Source organism: Garra rufa, chromosome 7 (genome assembly GCF_049309525.1).
Source record: "Garra rufa chromosome 7, GarRuf1.0, whole genome shotgun sequence".
In the NCBI taxonomy this organism is placed as follows: domain Eukaryota; kingdom Metazoa; phylum Chordata; class Actinopteri; order Cypriniformes; family Cyprinidae; genus Garra; species Garra rufa.
The window spans coordinates 41,643,595-41,662,144 of NC_133367.1; the positions used below are offsets into that span (position 1 = coordinate 41,643,595).

At 33.5% G+C, this 18,550-nt stretch overlaps 2 protein-coding genes across 2 annotated transcripts in view; both read right to left on the reverse strand.

The window, feature by feature from the left end:
- The window catches only part of LOC141338169 (E3 ubiquitin-protein ligase RNF123-like), a 201,681-nt gene extending 198,474 nt beyond the window's left edge, over positions 1-3,207 (reverse strand). The window contains exons 1-2 of the mRNA XM_073843723.1: positions 3,128-3,207; positions 2,939-3,026 (exon numbers count right to left, since the gene is read on the reverse strand). Coding sequence (XP_073699824.1) covers positions 2,939-3,026; positions 3,128-3,206 — 167 coding nt within the window. The 5' untranslated portion in view covers position 3,207. The remainder of the gene's footprint in view (positions 1-2,938; positions 3,027-3,127) is intronic.
- Positions 3,208-7,223: 4,016 nt separating this feature from the next.
- Positions 7,224-11,547, reverse strand: terf2ip (telomeric repeat binding factor 2, interacting protein). Its single transcript, XM_073844728.1, has 4 exons — positions 11,515-11,547; positions 10,103-11,024; positions 9,898-10,019; positions 7,224-7,982 (listed from the first exon to the last, which is right to left on the reverse strand). The coding sequence occupies exons 2-4, from the start codon at positions 11,010-11,012 to the stop codon at positions 7,398-7,400; spliced, it is 1,617 nt and encodes a 538-aa protein (XP_073700829.1). The 5' UTR covers positions 11,013-11,024; positions 11,515-11,547; the 3' UTR covers positions 7,224-7,397.
- Between the last annotated feature and the right edge of the window lie 7,003 nt (positions 11,548-18,550).

The window sequence follows — 18,550 nt, forward strand, 5'->3', positions numbered from 1 at the left end:
TGTTTGTCACAAGATGGCGCCAAACGGTAATGGAGAGATTTTAAACATACAAGTAGTACCGGCTATGCGTTATTACTTTGGAGCGGTGATTATTTGAAAAGAACGAACCTGCAAATGTCTCAACTGACCAATCAGAATCAAGCATTCCAAAGAGCCGTGTAATAATGAGCATTAGAGGTAGCGTTACATGGACATCGGAAAAATAAGACCTGTGTAAAATTATTTAAGACCTATTACAGCGAATTTAAGACTTTTTAAGACCCCGCAGGAACCCTGATTAATACTATAAATAAATGGTTGAGTATCTTGGGAACTTCATAGCAACCACCCAAATCACCACAGCAGAACTATAACAACACTCTGAAGTAAAATAAAACACTCTGAACCCCTTAGCAACGCCCTACCAACCACCTAAATCAGTAGAAAAAAAGTTTAGCAACAGCATAAACTACTTCACTTTATATTTCCATAAAACAACAACAAAAGCATTAAAATGAAGCTTTCAAAGCTTTCTTCTAAACTAAATGATGTTTAGTGTCACATACTGCAGCAATGCTGTTTTATAAAGTGCTGATAGATGCCCATCATGACGCCTGACATGAAATCCAGCGCTAGAGGTGACGATATGTAAACACATGGGCTGCTTCACCCCTCTGTGAGTGTCAGCTTTCTTTCATGTCCCATCATGCTCTATGTATAGATCAGCTCCAGTAACCAGACACTGGCTGGGATCAAGCGGGAGACAAGGCCAACGATGCCCTCCGACAAGACGCACCACACCAGATACCTCCACTCAAACAACTCAACAACACAACACTAATGCAGCAAACTCATGCATTTCTTCATGATGTGTTACAACCAGCCGAATAAGTTACACTTAAACAGAGTTAAAAAAAAAATATTGGTGACTCATGGCTATCCTGTTTTTTTAATACCTTCTAAAGTTTCTTTACGATTATATTGTGCTATAACTTGACATGAAGAAGAAAAACACATAATTTGTATTTTGTGACAAATTCTTGTCATTTTGACCTTATTTCAACTTTATTCTCGAAATTTCAGGGTTCTTGAAATATTTTAACTTTATTTGCAAAATATTTAATCTTTATTCTTAAAATATTGAATCTTTATTCTGAAAATATTCAACTTTATTTGCAAAATATTTTAGCTTTATTCTCTAAATATTTCAGCTTTATTTAAAAAAATATTTCAGCTTTATTCTCAAAATATTACATCTTTATTCTCAAAATATTTAAACTTTATTCTCAAAATATTCAACTTTATTCTCAAAATATTTAAACTTTATTCTCAAAATATTTGTCTTTATTCTCAAAATATTTCAGCTTTATTCTCAAATTATTTAAACTTTATTCTCAAAATATTTAAACTTTATTCTCAAAATATTCAACTTTATTCTCAAAATATTTTAGCTTTATTCTCTAAATATTCAAATTTATTCTCAAAATATTCAACTTTATTCTCAAAATATTTCAACTTTATTCTCAAAATATTCAACTTTATTCTCAAAATATTAAACTTTATTCTCAAAATATTTGTCTTTATTCTCAAAATATTTTAGCTTTATTCTCTAAATATTTCAGCTTTATTTTAAAAAATATTTCAGCTTTACTCTCAAAATATTTTAGCTTTATTCTCAAAATATTCAACTTTATTCTCAAAATATTCAACTTTATTCTCAAAATATTTCAACTTTATTCTCAAAATATTCAACTTTATTCTCAAAATATTAAACTTTATTCTCAAAATATTTGTCTTTATTCTCAAAATATTTTAGCTTTATTCTCTAAATATTTCAGCTTTATTTTAAAAAATATTTCAGCTTTACTCTCAAAATATTTTAGCTTTATTCTCAAAATATTTAAACTTTATTCTCAAAATATTTTAGCTTTATTCTCAAAATATTCAACTTTATTCTCAAAATATTTCAACTTTACTCTCATAATTTTTACGTTATTCTTGAAACATTTGTTTTTATCTTGAAATATTCAACTTTATTCTCTTAATTTTGACTTTTTTCTCAAAAGATTTCAACTATAGTCTCAGAATTTTGACTTTATTCCCGAAATACTCATCTTTATCTTAAAATGTTCAACTTCATTCTCAAAATATTCTACTTTATTCTTAAAATATTTCAACTTATTTTTTAACTTATTTTAACTTCATTCTGTTAATTTTTACTTTTTTCTCAAAATATTTTGACTATATTCTCGTATTGCTACAACTTTTTTCGCAAAACATTTCAACACTATTCTAGTAATTTTGCCTTTATTCTCAAAATATTTGCCTTTATTCTCAAAATATTTAAATTTACTCTTAAAAATTGTGACTTTATTCTTGAAATATTTGATTTTAATCTCGTAATTTTAATTTCTCTAAATATTTTGACTTTATTCTCGTATTGCTACGACTTTATTCTCGATATATATTTTCTTGTATTTTTTTTTAATCCCATAATCTTGCTTTTTTTATGTAGCACTAAAATGTCACGCAGATCACTAATATTATTTGAGAATAACTGAGCAACAAATGAGCACATTAGAATGATTTCTGAAGAATCATGTGACACTGAAGACTACAGTAATGATGCTGAATATTCAGCTTTGATCACAGTAATAAACTACATCTTTCAATATATAACATGGAAAACACTTATTTAAAATTGTGATAATATTTTACAGTAATGCTGTTTTTACTTTATTGCAGATCAAACAAATGCAGCCTTGGTGAACATAACCAACTTCTTTTAATCCTAATTATTTCAAACTTTCGACCAGTAGTGTGTGGATATGCTTACGTATATGTTTGTGTATACAAGGCAAAAGCCCCCACAATGAAATATTTTTATATAAAAAACTATATAGTACAGATCAAAGCAAAAGACCTAAAAACAAGGAGGGAATTTAGGTAATCGACAAACCTGTATGCTGCTGATGCCGGTCCCTGCTTACTGGAGGCAGGAAACACATGGTGCAGATAGTCACTCAGTAACTTCTCATTGACAATACCTTAAAAAATACATAAAAAGTAAAAAATGTTATACATGAAGATCTGATGATTAAATCATTTACAGTGGGTTTATTTCAATAAAACGTCTTTATACACACACCTGTGACTTTGGGCTTGTCTGTGTCAGATGCCAGGCGATAGTTGCGTCGAGACAGGGCAGTGCCACCCTTTGAGCTCATACTGCTACTAGACAGATCAATTATATAATTATAATTAATTATTTTGTACATTTAATTCAAATAAATACAGTGTTACAGTGCTACAGATACAGTGCTAACTGTGTAACATATTTGTAGACCCTGATATTTACATGATACTAGAATAGAAATATATCAAAAACATGATGTTGTAATCCAAAAATATTTAAGGTAGGCCTATTTTCTGAGATAAGTATTTATATTTTAGCCAAATCCGAGTTCAAGTTGTCTGTAGTCCAATAACAATATGCATAAATAAAATGCTGACTAACAGGCAAAACATTATTTTGATAATGCACACTAGAAATTATTTTGACAACAGTCTCAGACTACAATAAAACCTGCAAATAACGTGCACTTACAATGTTTACATGCTACTGTCTGAGCAAACATATACAAACATACACACAATATTATAAACATAGTCTCTTTAGCCACTATCCCGCAAATAAACAGCTTTAAAAGGCATGAACAACATTGTGTATATGTTTCTAACCGATATAAATGTCATGTAATGACTGTCCGGGGTTTAAATGCCCAACATATGTGCAACCAAAACAATATTTAATATGTTTCAGCCTCCGTGTTGAACACATATGACAGCCAGAGCTGCTATGATAACATGTCAAATATAACATACACTAATAAAGCGACGTTAACGCTTATTGTTTCGTTATTTTCTCCTGCGGTACTCACTGATTTGGTGTGTTGTGTTTATTTGTAATCAGCAGAATTTGTTGTTGGGCTCTTCTCTTTAAATGTGTCTACAGTCACTGCCTTTTACCATAGAAATATAACAAGCAGTGGGATGGCAATGAGTGAACGCGGGTGATGAGATGGGCGGGGCTTGGTGGCCCAAAGGGTGTTTCTCATTGGTCAAACACGATGGGTTTATATAATAATTTACACATTTTATCTTGTCTCTGTTTTTTGTTTTTTTTGTTTTATCTTAGCATCAGTTATAGGTTTGATAGTCGTTATATACCGTGAAATATTGTTCGGGGTGCTCTTACAAGCGTTTCGAAAGCGGCGTGGCTTTTGTAACTTTTCTCATCGCTTTTTCTGATGGACCAATCAGAAACGTTTTAGCCACAACATCATTTAGCGTTTGCGCAAGCGGATTTGAATTTATACGTCAAATGTCACTTAAGAATTTAAAACGTTTATACAATTTTAATTTACAGAATTGTCCTAACACAACAATATTTAATACGATCCCTTTTTCAATTTAAATAGGGAAAGCGGCTCTATGAGCCACGAAGTGCCCCCTGTTGGAATTAAATTGTGTGACTCGTTGTAAAACTGTTGTTAGGAAGCAAAATTGCCTCCCAATTCTTTTAACACATACGATTCACGGTTATGGGGCGCGTTTTAGGACAAAATACGTTTAGACATGAACGAATGCGAACCCTAAAATCATTAAAGACCACTGGGCGGCAAATGTTTTCGGATATCTGTTTCCTATATTGTGTGTATTCCTACAGGGGACGCTTGAGGGCTAAAAAAGACGAGTCCTCAAGACTAATTTGGAAGCATTCGTCTGTTAAAAAAAGTTAAATCTAGTAATGCTCTGTTCGTGACATTCACATTAAAATTCATTCCACTTTGCATTTAATTAAATTAGGAAAAAAATTCCAGTAATCACAAGCAGCTGTGATTGGCCGATCATCAACAGCGGAGAGAAAAGTAACAGTGGTCACATGACTTTTAAGCAGCGCTCTGGACGTTAAAAATTCACGCCTCAGTACTTCAATAATCGTTTATTTTAAAAATACACAGTAAAATGTTATGGAAAATTCTGAAACGGTAGCAACAATATCTACAATGATAACTAACCGCTTCAGATATTAAAGTGTCAAATGTAATAAAAGTGCAGTCCTAACGAATTTTCGCGGGTCCATATTGCCAATAGTGTCTCTGTGTGTAAAACAGCTTAAACATCAGTTTTAACCAAGCATCTTGCAAAATATGTAAAGAAAATCTTCAGATTCACTGAAAAATCATGTAGATTCCTATTAAATGACTAGATTTTGCCAGCGAAATTCGCCAAATAACAGTAGATGACACCTATTCGGCCTAAACCAGGGCTGCCAACTCTCACGCATTCAGCGTGAGACTCACGCAATTGACACTTTTCACACGCTCTCACGCCACACATCCATTTTCTCACGCAGTCAAAAGCACCCTCAGTTAAAACTGTAATAATAAGATATTGGCTAAACAGATTTGGCAAAATCTCCAGTGCGTATTTGTGTTTGTGCTCTGGAAATCGCCAAAAGACAACGTGTTTTCGTAGCGCTGAGCAATGTAGCCAATCACAGACATTTATGTTGATCTAGAACGCCTGTGATTGGCCATTGCGTTCTGAATTCACTCACCTCTAAACGCCAGATTGCATTTGTGGACTCTGACTGTAAATAAGCGGTTCATTGATAATAAAAGGACTTTTGCGATTAACTGAAGCGACACGTTTTAGTGATTATCAAGGAAGGGCTATTGCGCACTCCAAGGCTACGTATAATCCGTTTAGAATTTGAATAAAAGTTTTGTTTTTCGTCCTGCTAACAGCTGTATACCCGGTACAAGAAGCAGAATTTCGGGAGTGATAAATCCCTCATGAATAAAGGATTAATTTTCGAATATGAGAAAAAAAAAATTTCTCAGAACAGCAGACTACAGAAAAATATTTGAATTGTCGTGTCAAAATATATATATTTTTAAATGCAGTTGCAATTATTTATAATGACTAAATCTAGGAATTCTTTTGCACATAACTTTTTACCACAACAAGTAAATAGTTTTGCAGCACTGCAACAGTTATTTTACATCATTTTATGATAAAAACACAGTATGACATTTTTATAAATATATTAAAAAATAACAAATAATTTCACAATGCTGAAGTCAGACCAAATTTTTATAAAAAAAAACTGCTCATGCGAACATGTGTGTAGCACCTTTTTTGTATCATGATTAAAATGCAGTGTTTAGTTCTAATTTTCAATTTATTATTATTATTATTTTTTTAACTGCAAAAACAGTTTCATTGCCAGAAAAAAAAAAAATATTTATGGCTGGTAAATTCTCTCAAATCACCGAAAAATTTCGTTTGTATCATGAATAAAATGGCAGATATGGCAAAATGTTTTAGGCCCTGCTTGTAAGTGTAGAAATTACAACAAAAGTATTGTAATAAGTAGAATAAGAGAAAATAACATACTGGTGAAATACTCATTTTTATATACTTTACAGAATTGTTTTCCAATATTACTGTCGTTGGAATAATACTATAAAATTATTATTATTATTATCATTATTCTTTTTTCAAATTATTTTTTATTCTAATTTAGACTGAGACACTATATCACAACTAATAAGAGGATTAAGTCCCATTTAAACCTCTAGATCAAGTCAATTTACCAGCTTTTTTCTTTGTTTAGTTTTCACACTGAAACTGTATTGGAGCTCTGAATTGTGAACTCTCAAAGTGCACCAGATAGATGAATTTAAGTGTAAAATGTACAAAATTTTCTTACGGGGGAGCATGCCCCCGGACCCCCCTAAAGACACTGCTGTGGGAATTCTCACTCCAAGCTGAACTCAAAAGTTGGCAGCCCTGGCCTAAACTAAGGTATATTTTCACATTCAAAACTCTGTAAGTTATATTTTAGGCATATATTTAGCCTGTAGTATTTACAATTTGATTTATATAAGTGCAAGATAAGTAGAAAGTGTGTGTTTAATGTGAATGCATCCTTTAAGAAAATTAATAATGGTTTTAATATAGTAAAATTGTAGTAATCATGTTTGGCGTAATTTACTACCACACGTATAACCACATTTTTACTGCAAATAGTTAAACAATGGTTTGTGTAGCAAAACCATGGCTAATTTGTAGTTTTTCTATTTTTTTTTTTTTTTTTGTAGTCGGTTAACTTTCCTAAGGGTTAGCAACACTCATTCGATAATATTGTGTTTAAGACAATGATACACCATAAGTTAGAAAAAATACTTTAATACATATTTACCAATGTAATGATTAGCAAAATTCTTTTATACAGTAAACTTGTCAACATAAATCTGAATTTTACCAAAAAACAGTATCATTGTAGCTAGTTCTGGCTAGTTGAGCTGCTGGTTTGAGAAAACATCCATTAAACCAAACAAATCCCCTCAGTTAATGTCAACCGTGAGGAAGTCTCTTCTTCTGGTCACTTCCTCCTTTCCATATTTGGACTGAAGCTGCTCAAGTTCATATGGATCAGCCAACAGGAGGATCTCATCATCTAGATGAGTCCAGACAGGCCCGTGAATCTCATGGTCGTACCCATCTAGCAGATACGCCTGAGCCCTTGCGAGATCACCACTGGCTTTCCACAGTGCCTTGGTCACCTCAATCAGATCTTTCTTGGTCTTTGTCATCAAATTCTCGACATGTTCTACCAAGTCATTGCAAAGAGTTTCCTCTGGAGTTCCTGTCGTTTGGCTGTTGTGTTTGTCCTGCGACTCGGTGTCAAGGATGAAGACGTGGCATGAAGATGCAGGGACAGCTATGGAACTAGGACCTGGACGCTCTTCCTCAGGCGATGGTGAGGGACAAAGAGCGTCTGGTGCTTCCTGATGAGTGTTTTTGTTAAGCTCAGCTTGAGTTTCTGGTTCCCTAGGTAGTGTCGCAGGTGATGCTGAACTTTCTTGTGCATCTGACGGCTTGGTGGTTGGTGCTTCAAAGGGATCTTCGCCTTCTTCACTTTCATCCATCTGTGGAAATACATTTAAGTCAGTGGAGTGTGTTTTGGAGGCTTTTCCACAAAAAGGCTGACAGTTTTCTAGTTTTCAATGAAAGAAAAAGTTGTTTAAAAAAAATGTAAAAGTCTTAGAAATGTATTCAGGCTGGTTAAAATGTTCTAGGATGTAAAAATATCATGTGGTGTAAACATTCAAGTGGTAAAGTGGAAAAAAAATGTAAAGATCTTAGAAATGTATTTAGGCTGGAATCATATGGTTTTGAAAAGCTTTCAGACTTTTTTCAAGAATTTAACATTTTTATAGAATCCAAAAATGTCATGTAGTGTAACTTTTAAGTTGTTAAAAAATCTAGTTTAAAACAATGTAATGATCTTAGAAATGTATTCAGGCTGGATTCATATAGTTTTAAAAAAAACTTTCATATTCTTTTCAAGAATTTTGCATTTTGTAGAATCTAAAAATCTCATGTGGTGTTACTTTCAAGTGGTTAAAAAAATGAATATCTAATTTTAAAAAATGTAAAGATCTTACAAATGTATTCAGGCTGGTTTCATATAGTTTTGAAAAACTTTTATACTTTTTCCCAAGAAGTTTCAATTTTCTAGAATCTAAAAATGTCATGTGGTGTATATTTCATGTTGTAAAAAAAAAAAAAGAAAAAGTGTAGTTCAAAAATGCAAATATCTTAGAAATGTATTCAGGCTGGTTTCATTTAGTTTTGAAAAACTTTCATACTTTTTCTAAATATGTTGTGGTGTAACTTTCAGATGTTAAAAAAAAATTAAAAAGTCTAGTTTAAAAAAAAAATGTTTGGTTTCATATGGTTTTGAAAAACTTTCCTATTTTTTTAAGTTTCAATTTTCCAGAATCTAAAAATGTCATGTGGTGTAATTTTCAGGTGCTAAAAAAATAAAGTCTAGTTTAAAAAAAAAATTAAGATATTGGAAAATTATTCAGGCTGGTTTTATATAGTTTTAAAAAATAGTTCATACTTTTTTTAAGAGGTTTCAATTTTCTATAATATAAAAATATCATGTGGTGTAACTTTCAAGTGGTTAAAAAAATGAAAATCTAGTTTTAAGAAATGTCAAGATCATACTTTTTTCCCCAAGAAGTTTCAATTTTTTAGAACCTAAAAATGGCATGTGGTCTAACTTTCAAGTGGTAAAAAAACATTTAAAAGTCTAGTTAAAAAAAAAAAAAAAATCTAGAAGATCTTAGAAATGTATTTAGGCTGGTTTCATATGGTTTTGAAAAACTTTCATATTTTTAGAGGTTTCAATTTCTATAATCTAAAAAGGTCATGTGGTGTAATTTTCTGGTGCTAAAAAATAATAAAGTCTAGTTAAAAAAAAAATTAAGATATTGGAAAATTATTCAGGCTGGTTTTATATAGTTTTGGAAGTTTAAAAAAAATGGTTTTGAAAAACATTCCTATTTTTTAAGAAATTTAAATTTTCCAGAATCTAAAAATGTCATGTGGTGTAACTTTTAAGTGGTAAAAAAAAGGAATAGATATATAGAATACAATTTTTTAAAGATCAAAGAAATGTATTCAGGCTGGTTTTATATGGTTTTTGAAAGACTTTCATAATTTTTCCAAGAGGTTTCAATTTTCTAGAATCTAAAAATGTCATGTGGTGTAACTTTCAAGTGGTTAATTTTTTTTCTTTTTTAATTTTAAGATCTTAGAAATGTATTCAGGCTGGTTTTACATAGTTCTGAAAAAAGTTCATACTTTTCAAACTTACAAATATTTCTAAGGAGTTTGCAATGATATAAATTCTTATTTTTTTTTTGGTTTTGTTTCACACAATTTTTCCCCTTCAAATATAAATTTTGAAATAAACAGGTCCCACCATAAATGAGCGTCATGTCATTGACCCAACAGTTATATCTACTCATGGTTGATGTTATTCAGTCTTACCACATCCGAGTCTTCAAATTCTTTTGCCGCTTTTGCAAGAATCCCAAGTTTCCTAGAATCAGGTGTGGCGGTTTTGCAGGTTGTTTGTCTTGTTTTTTTGGGAGATGAATGTTCATTTGATCCTGAAGAAAAAAAAAAGTGTAGAAGGTTTATGGACAGAACTTGAGGAACAACACAATAAATAAAACGATAAATATATTACCACCATTTGGAATATTCTGTCCATCTGGGTCTTCATCTAATCTAGATCTTTTGGACATTTCAGGCTCTGCTGTTTCTTGTTCTTGGACCGGGACAGAAGTCTTGTCCTGAATGTCATTGCTTGAGCCGTTTTGGGGCTCTCCTGCAGCATCTGCCACATCTGGAGGAGAACTGGCTCTCTCAGGAGAAGGTTGAGGGTTGGTCCTCACCGTCGGACACACGCTGTTCTCTGTGGCGATTTGTGTTTCAGATGAATCCGACATAACAGGCTTTTGAGGAGAGTTTTGTAAGGTGTCAGTCTCTGGTTTTGAGTTCTCAGTGGCTTTCTTCTTACGCAAAGGGCTTTGCGTAAAACAAAGCGGTTTTCTTTTTGTGGGGCTTTTCTTTACGAGTTTATGCTGAAGGTGTTTTAGAAACCGATCCCTCATGGACTGCCAAGTGTGGTCGGTCACACGCCGTTTCTCCATTTCTTTCCAAACCAGGTTGCCTTTGGCTTCGTGTTGCCGCTTTTCCATGAACTTCAAGATGGCAGCGTCATCTTCAGGTGAGTAACCCATCCGTCCATTGCTCTGGTGACGGGTAGCCATCCTCGTCTGGACAGACGGTCCTACAGTAATCACATAATCGTCCAGATTCAACTGTTGGTTCTGCTCTACACAATCTTTGATGTACTTCGTAGAGATGTACTTTTGTCCAGAGCTCATCGAGGCAGTAGTTGCATCCCCGGGATCAATAAGCAAAATTGCTCCAGGCTCTTGATTGCGACACAAACTGCCTCCTCCGTTAGTTACCAGAGGGTAAAGTTGTGTTTTAGTTGGACCGGGTCTCACATAGAAGCGCATTGATTGTCCACTTGCGTCCAGGAATAAGACGGGAGAAATGTCAGAGACCTCCTCCTTTGCTTCCTTTGCCATCTTGACAGTTATCTGAGGGGTTATTGAGAAAGTTGTTAAATGTTTAAATGATTAAACAATTCACATATTATTCAACAGACATATTATTTATATTGTTCATAGTTTATGTGACGAACTACACTCAGAAAAGTCAAACTAGTTCTGACAAAAGCTCTAGCCGCATTTGTTTAGATAGATAGATAGATAGATAGATAGATAGATAGATAGATAGAATTAATTAATTCGTTGACTTTTTGTCTTTAGTCTTTGACATCACGTTAATTTAAAAGCAAATCCTTTATAAAGTTTAACGTAATAACTGTAATCATAACTTGGTGTAACGTTACTAGTTTGTTTACACTCGCGAATCTACTAACATGAATTCTACTTTAGATTTGCATTCCACTGGCTTTCCCTGCTAATCCACTTTGCAGCAAACAACAAACATACAAACGACTAGTATAAAGTCGCTACCTGTCGAGAAAACTAAATATTGATGAAAGGAAATATAAACTTACGTTACCTTCCTTTGGCAGCGCGTCCAAAGATCATCTGAGCTGTGAGAAACATGTGAAAACAATATTTCAAAATAAGAGTCACGGCAGTAGTATTTAAGAGACAAGACGCCTGAATGAAAGCGGGCGCAGTGACTTTAATTTTGGAAAAAAAACGGGAAAGGAAATGGTCACTGACTCCACGCGGGGAAACTATAAAAGTGAAAGTAAAGTTTCAAAGCAAACTAAACATTTTTTTTTATCAATTGTAATTCTTATCAACCATATAAATGGTATTTATAGTTGCTGTCGTTAGTAACAGAAGTAGATTTGTTTTACTTCTTTTGAAATGGAAACATGTCAAACATACCAAACAGGCAAATATTCGTTTGAAACATAAGTAATTTGAAGTTGGAATACTTGTTTACTGAACTGTTGTGTAAAATTAATATATAACACTTACAGCTGTAGTGCTGCTACTAGGATATGATAATTGTCCATTTGTTGACCTCATTATTTCATATTTTCCAAAACCTTTACATCACCATTTGCAGTCTCTTCATAATTAATAGTTAACAATGAATACACAATTAACATACTATTGTTTAGGAATATTAATTACATATATTTTTTTTAATACTAAAGCTATTGCATAAAGTAACTTGGTTAAGCTATAATGTTGCTGACTTGAAAATGTAAATCTTGTGGTGTGTGAGTGTAATTTGGATTAATTCTAAAATATAATAACTATGTGAGTATTTATTTATTTTATTATTTTGAAACAAGTAATATAAGCATCATAATGCAAAGTTGAAAAAAGACACTTTGAGATCAGTAATTTTGTACTTTACTAGAACTTTTTTTTCTTCAAATAAATTCACTCTTCATTTAAGAGGAAGGTTGTTTTGTTTTAGTTTTTTTTTTCAGCCATAATACTATGATTATCACGATCACTATAATACTAAAAGACTACCATAGTGCTGCTGCTAAAGCAAATTCTCGTAAAACACTGCAGATGTAAATGTTAAGATGAATCACCTGAAGTTTGTGTATTAAAGTATTCTGACATTGTTGGGAGGATCCTGAACATTCTGGACAGGCTGACATTTGCCATCGAAAAAAAAAAAAAAAGATGCAAATTTTGCATTCCACATCACAAGTATTTTACTAAATACTTCAGAATGTTTTATGTTAGGAAACAACTTATTTCAACTTAATTTATAATTTATAATTTAATTTATAAGTTGAAACAGAAAATATCTTAAAATCAAATGAACTTAAATAAAGCAATTCAACACTAGGCAAGGTTTAAAGTCATGAGTGAATTTATTTTACAGTGTACCGGGTGTAGGGGTTACACCAGGAATTCTTGATATGTGTTTTTTGTTCATTTACAAATAGACTGTCCACTTCCTGTTGTCATACAGTATGAATGCTCTGCTTTGTGTGCAGATTGAATTAAGCATTGTGACTTGCAGAAGCTCAAACCAAAAGAGTTCTAATGGTGCCAGAACTTCCTGGGGAGGCAGAAAAGGCTGACCAGCTTCTTCTAAATAACTATTTCCAAAAGACCTGGAAGTCAGTGGACTCAACTGAAAGAATGACGTTTACCAATGGTCAACCACACAAATCTTAGTGACATTTTGTGGATTTATTTGTTGCTCAATTCATGAACCACAACACCTCAGCAGCTGAATTTCCAAGCCATCAAACTCAGTCTAAGGAAGGTGATGAAAGACAGCCATTTTAACCAACTATTTTATCCTATTCTAATAAAATTAAAATGCTTTTTTCTAAAAATTGACTTGAAATCTTATCACCACATTGTCAGATTAATATTTTTTAATAATCATTTAGTAAATGTTATCCTCTGGGCTTACTTTAATGTGTAGACAGCAAAAATATTTAAAGGGATAGTTCACCCAAAATTGAAAATTTGATGTTTATCTGGTTACCCCCAGGGCATCCAAGATGTAGGTGGCTTTGTTTCCTCAGAAAAATACAAACGAAGATTTTTAATGAAAACCGGTGCAGTCTGCCATCCTTATCATGGACGTGGATGGGCACCAAACCTTTAAAAGTAAACAAAAACATGCCCAGACAAATCCAAATTACACCCTGCGGCTCGTGATGATACATTGATGTCTTAAGACACAAAACGATCGGTTTTTGTGAGAAACTGAACAGTATTTATATAATTTTTTACCTTTGATACACAGCCAAGTCCATCTGTCATGAGCACGAGTTTGGCATCAGTCACGTCACATGAGCACGCGCTCTGGCGTAGTATACGCAAACGTCGTAAGGGGAAATCAGGGAAAAGTCCCGGATGAGTTTGCGCAAGCAAACGTAATCTTTTAGCTTTAAATCGGTTTAAACAATCAGGATACGCTCAAGTAATTACCATTTTGAAAAGCCGCTATACCCACAATCTCTGTGCTCTGTGTAAACAATGAGTGTCGTATTCATGCGACAGATCGCTTCCGGCGTTTGCGTATACTACATTAGAGCGCGTGCTCATGTGACGTAACTGATGCCAAACTCGTGCTCAGGACAGATGGACGTGGCTGTGTATCAAAGGTAAAAAATGATATAAATACTGTTCAGTTTCTCACAAAAACCGATCGTTTTGTGTCTTAAGACATCAATGTATCATCACGAGCCGCAGGGTGTAATTTGGATTTGTCTGTGCATGTTTTTGTTTACTTTTAAAGGTTTGGTGCCCATCCACGCCCATGATGAGGCTGGCAGACACTACCGGTTTTCATTAAAATTCTTCGTTTGTGTTTTTCTGAGGAAACAAAGTCACCTACATCTTGGATGCATTGGGGGTAAGCAGATAAACATCAAATTTTCATTTTTGGGTGAACTATCCCTTTAACACAGGAAAAAAAAAAACTACAATGTGCTTTTTTTCAGGGGTAAAGATGTATTTGACCCAATATATCCTCATAAATATATATTTTTTAAAAATTCCATCACAAAACAAAGTTACCAAAATATAAAATGAATTATGTGTTTCTTACTGAATAATATAAATTCACTCTCAAAAAGGATGTGTTAATTTTTAACACATTGTTTGTGTTATGTCTATTTTAGCACATTTTGTGTTATTTTGTGTTAAATGTGTGTTAAAAACGAAAAAGAAAAAAGAAAATATCCAACACAGTGTGTCTAACACAGTATGTGTTAAATATCAGCCAATCACATTGCTGCTTGCGTCACTTCATGAGCCGTTATTCTTCTGAGACAAGCAAATTTCCTCGCGCTTCAAGTTTTCATCGTCAGGACATAACTTTGATGTGTAAAGGTAAGAGAAATGTTTGTATTTGCTATTATACGTTTTTAAAATGTGTTTTGTGATCGTTTGTAGACGGTCGAGGGGCATTTGGCACATATACATGATAGCCGGAAAACTGCCTCACGAATGGCGATGCGCCTGCTGCACGTCTCGGCGGTGGGAGCTTAGTTTATCAACCTTTATAGTTTCTTTCGTTAGATTTATTATAAACAGAGTCGCTTTTAATTAATCATTGACGCGTTGTAGTGCTTCACATGAGGAAGTCCATGTCGTTCATCGCGTCTTTCTCTTTGAAAATGAACAGATTCGTGGCGCCATGTATTGTGCAAATTGCCCTAAGACGCTAACATAATCTCTGATTCTTAAGCTTTTCTTGCCTTTTTAGCTATTGCTATTTTACAATATTCTTTATGTGTAGCCTACAAATAACAAAAGTATCTTTATTTTACTCTTGCAGCTTTGAATGGAAGACACTCCTGAAGCGCTTCTGGCAGTTACGTTACTGACGAGACAGCAGACAAACCAGAGACTTCATCTCACAGACCCTCACCATCACTTGTATGCTGATAAAAAATATGTAAATACAATGATTAATGCTTAAGAGGTTGTCGAATACCACATTTTTTTTTAGTTTAAAGTACAAACTTTATTAACCATTAACAATTGTTCACTCAAAGAACAATTAAAATGTTGAAATGACTGTATTTTGATTGTTTACCTCTCTTTTTTTACTTTTTGAGTTTTAATGTAATTGTTAGTAGCAGGTTTAATAAATTGTTTAAACTATACATTAGTTTGCTGTGTCTTTATTGCATACAAGATTTATTAAAAAATAACACATACTTGACACAAATTGTGTATTTATAACACATAGTGTGTAGAAAAAAAATCAACACATTTTCTGTGTTAGCTGGAATAACACACTGGTTGAGTTAAAACTAACACAAAATGTGTTGTCCTTAACTAGACACAAAGGTGTGTTAAGAAACAACACAGGTTGTGTTGTTTTTAACACATCCTTTTTAAGAGTGTTGAAAGAAATCTTGGAAATAAATATTGTAAGCACAGATTTATCAAGATTTGTGAACTCCCAGAGGGGTCGTAGTTAGATCTATTTTAAAATAGAGATATATTAGGATTATTCATATTTTACATATTTAATTTCATTAATTTAGTTACAGTATGTTTTATGTCAAACTCTCTCCTTGTGACTCCTTTTGTAAACTGTTACGTCTTATCTCATGGTGGCCTCTTGAGGCTGCATTAGGACTGAAGATTTCTTTCACAAATCATTCAGAAGTAAACTAAACAAAACTGCTTGATAGCACTAGCGCCATCGGACAGCCCACCGACAGACCAGTCTAGATTTGAGCTTTTGTTGATACACAGGCCTCAGTTCTGAGCAAAGGAAATAACTGTTGTTATACTGATCATGTTTGGGCCTGCTTAGCTTCACTGTGCCTTACGAAAGCTGATCTGGGGCCGTATGTATAAAACTTCTAAGAAATGCTCTTAAGAGTAGTCTTAAACTTTGACTTAAGTGTCAAAAAATTCTAAGTAAGAAGTAGGACTTTTTTAAGAGTAGGAGACTTTTATAAAGAATCTAAAAGCAACTTTCAGTAAAGTTTGAGACTGATTCTTAAGTTCTGACTTAAGTGTTGTAAATAAAAGACTACAATGATTGAAACACAAAATGGCCATCCTTGACCTCTGAATCAGCCAATAGTGAGCCTGCTCATGTGAGTCACAGCAGCACAACACCAATTATTTGATGGAACTACAATACAAACATTTAATTAAGACACTATTTAATATTTCAGTGTATTTAAACAAATGCTTTGCATTGTGGAAAATTATCACAAATTATTATTAATGCTTTGAAATCCATGTCTCCTCATTTAAAGTTGGAGCAATGATGTAAACAGCTCCAAGAACTCAAAGAAAGCCCACAATCTTCATAAAAGTTTCTTGTTTTGCAGCATGGTTTGACGGTCAGTTGGAAAGTCAATAAACTGCCTTTAAGTTGTGGCCAAAAGAGAGAAAAAAGTGTTACTGATTTTGTAAGCATATTGCATATTTGCTTGGAGTCAATTGTTTTATAATTTATAATGCAGTAAAATGTGTCATATTTTTTGGCATTGCTGTCCTACAAAGGAATTATGAACACATGCAAAAACAAGAGAGGACCAACACAAAATTAATAACTGATTATGTTGTATTCAATGTCAATGTTGACAGTTTAGTGATTTTGTCACTAGATTTGTTGACGTCCTTCCCCCTTTTGAGACTTTGAGACTAAACCTTATTTAGTTAAAACACTCTCCCACTGATATATTTATATTATATATAGATCAGTGAACTCACCATTATGTCCTCATCCTCATCAGCTACATTGTGTGACTGTTTTAACTACTTTCAATTGAAAGCAGTTAGCAACATTGATCAGTGTTTTTCTCATATTTTGATGGTTTAAGTGAAATGTGAGGTCATTAAAACCCTCCACACATCACGTTTGGTCACTGATGTGTTTGGTGAGGTTATTGTCACAATATTTAAGACCCTCCTTAGTGTGTCATCACCAGTGCTTTGCTGCATTTTTACAATTGTTCAACTTTTTCAGTGAAAATAAATAAATAAACAAACGTATTTTTGCAGCTAGAGCATTGATTTGTAGAGTGGATTAAGTTATTACGTTTATTACTTGGTCAATTACAAAAATAAATACATTAAAGAATGCTTGATGGTCACGATTGTATCATTTTATCAACTCCATATCATCATATAACTCCAATATGTCATATGTTGATTGTAAAGTGTGCGTTTCCTCCTTTTTGCTGCCATTGTGTTACTCCTAACTAGGTTAGGAGACCTCTCCAACTCTCTTAAATAATTTAGGAGCTGAGACCTAGTCTTAACACTTAAGAACTTTTATGAATCACTCTTTATCTTAAGTCCAGAAATAAGAGTAAAATTACGTCACTCTTAGAATTTTGAAACACTTAAGACTAAAATTTGACTCTGAGAAGCTTTATACATACGGCCCCTGATACTCAACAGGATATTTTAGAATGATCATTAATGTTTTTTCTTTTTCAAACACCGAATGCAATAAGCTACATAACTGTTGCTTCAGTAAAGCCTCTTTCACAATGCGCGCTGATTCTGGAAAATTACGGGAACGAGCGCTGTGTGAACAAAAGCCAGAACCATAAAGGCAGTGTTGTAGTAATAATGCACGTTATCAAGCGAGTCTTCACGACCAAAAATTTGTGCAAAGTGGAATGAAGCAGCGATCATCAGGCAGAGCCAGCTCCTCACTATCAGCGCTGAAGCACAGTTTGTTCAGGTTAGTTTCAGTTTAGTGAAACGTACACGTTACATTTCATCTCACATCCAAACGTCACATGTCTTTATGGTTTGTGTGTAAAGCACGCACAGATTCCGGAAAACAACTGTGAATGAACCAAATTAAACAATTCCGGAACAAATCGTGGGACACATTATCCGTGTATTTACCGGAATCGCTGTGTGAAAGAGGCTGAAGTTGACATGCAGCTGGTCTCTTATATTTATGTTGTTCTGAAGCCTGTGTAATGATCGTAGTGTGACATCCATCGACTGAACAGGGTTTTCTCCACTTGTTTTCGTGTTGTTGTTGCTCAATAATGGAATGGATGCGTTGTTGTCTGGGGGTTTGACAAAAGGAGGGTGGGACCTTGGTTTGTGACTGAAGTTGAGTCGATCGGACGTCACATCGTTACGGA